General features: G+C 40.4%; 1 protein-coding gene across 1 annotated transcript in view; it reads right to left on the bottom strand.

Moving 5' to 3' along the window:
* The window catches only part of CSUI_001066 (uncharacterized protein), a 6118-nt gene that overhangs the window by 2880 nt on the left and 1662 nt on the right, over positions 1-1576 (bottom strand). Inside the window, exons 3-4 of the mRNA XM_068061272.1 lie at positions 1355-1499; positions 187-399 (exon numbers count right to left, since the gene is read on the bottom strand). Coding sequence (XP_067926750.1) covers positions 187-399; positions 1355-1499 — 358 coding nt within the window. The remainder of the gene's footprint in view (positions 1-186; positions 400-1354; positions 1500-1576) is intronic.

Genomic DNA, 1576 nt, shown 5'->3' with positions numbered 1-1576 from the left:
CTATCTACCTATCTATCTACACCTCTCTTGGTTATATCTGTCTATGCACGGAGAGAAGTAAGAGCGGGAATAGGAAGACATCTGAGTGTCTCTACAGTCTACTGAAGGTGAATATTAAGAAAGCGCCACGAGCGCCCAGGTCTATTCTTCTTCATTTCTTTCTTTTCTTCTTTTATTTCTTCTTACTGCAGGAAGGATGAAAGCAGAGACAGAGAAGACGCCTAGGGCCGCATGCAAAGCTAGCAGACCTCCCGTAAGAAGGATCGTTTTCAAAGAAGGCAACTTCTTTTTCTTTTTCTTTCCATCTACCGACTTTCTCCCATCTGTCGATCTTCTCTTATGCTGCGATACTGAAGAAGAAGAAGAAGACTCTCCCAGCTCTTCGTCATCTTCCTCTCCCTGCAAGGAAAACAACAAAGTAAAAGAGAAAAGAAAAAGAAAAGAAAGAGAGAGAAACCATTAGCTTCTTCTTTCTCTCTTTTGATCTTAGTTTGTTCAAGCAGAGAGAGAAAGAAAGAAGACCTGTGTGAAACCCTCACAGACATGCGGGAGAAGAAGAAGAAGAAGAAAAGTTGGAGAGTTCTTTGCTTCTTTTTCTTTTTTTTTTCTTCTCCTTCAGAAAGGTGAAAAAGAAGTCAGAAGAAAAACAAGATGGTGGAAGTCCCACGATGTGGAATAAGGAGGACTCCAGCTGTATGTACACTGGGTGTATACACATGCATGCGGAAGAAAAAAACCCCTGCACGCCCAAAAGCAACTTCACTGAGTGAAAATGCATGCGTGAGGTATTGGCCTACAGAAAAGATGTTCTGGCGTTCTCTCTTACACTACGTACCTACAAATATACATACTCATCTCATGACATATATATATATATATATTCATGTATATGCGTTTGCATGTGTATGTACGTAAATGCATATGTAATACGCGCACGTAGAAAATGCAGCTATCTGTACGTATCTGAGTATATCAATCTACATATATATATATATATATATTTATACATATACTATGTGTACGGACATAGAGAAACATATATATGCAACAATAGGATGATGCTGAGGTCTCCAAGTGGAGTTGCCTGTACATACGCCGATATACATACATCTCTCTCTCTATATATATATACGTGTCTATATACAGAGAGAGCGATGTGTAGTCGCTTGAGACTGAAGAGCACGAGAATGTGACTAGAATGATCTACAAAAGGGTACACCTGCAATAGAGAAGAAGTGACGTCTCTAGCCATCGCTGAAGTGGAAGAGAAGCGAAAGAGAAAAAGAGAGAAGGAAGGAGAGAAAGGGAGAGAGAAAGGAGAGAGAGAAGGAAGGAGAGAAAGAGAGAATCGTACATCTTTATCTTTCATCCACATGTATCTGGTAGCTAGTCCGAGTGATGTGAGAAGAGAAGAAGACCTTAGCTTCGATACAAAAAAGCCTATGCCGGCCAGAGGCAGAAAGAAACTTCCTGTCCTTCGCCATCTCTTCACGTCAAACCTACACACAAGCAATAGACACACACACATATTATATACTCAGGTCAGCATGTACATACATATATGTGTGTATGCATA

Source organism: Cystoisospora suis (assembly GCF_002600585.1).
Source record: "Cystoisospora suis strain Wien I chromosome Unknown contig_425, whole genome shotgun sequence".
Classification (NCBI taxonomy): Eukaryota; Apicomplexa; class Conoidasida; order Eucoccidiorida; family Sarcocystidae; genus Cystoisospora; species Cystoisospora suis.
This window is presented reverse-complemented; position numbering and strand designations above follow the sequence as displayed.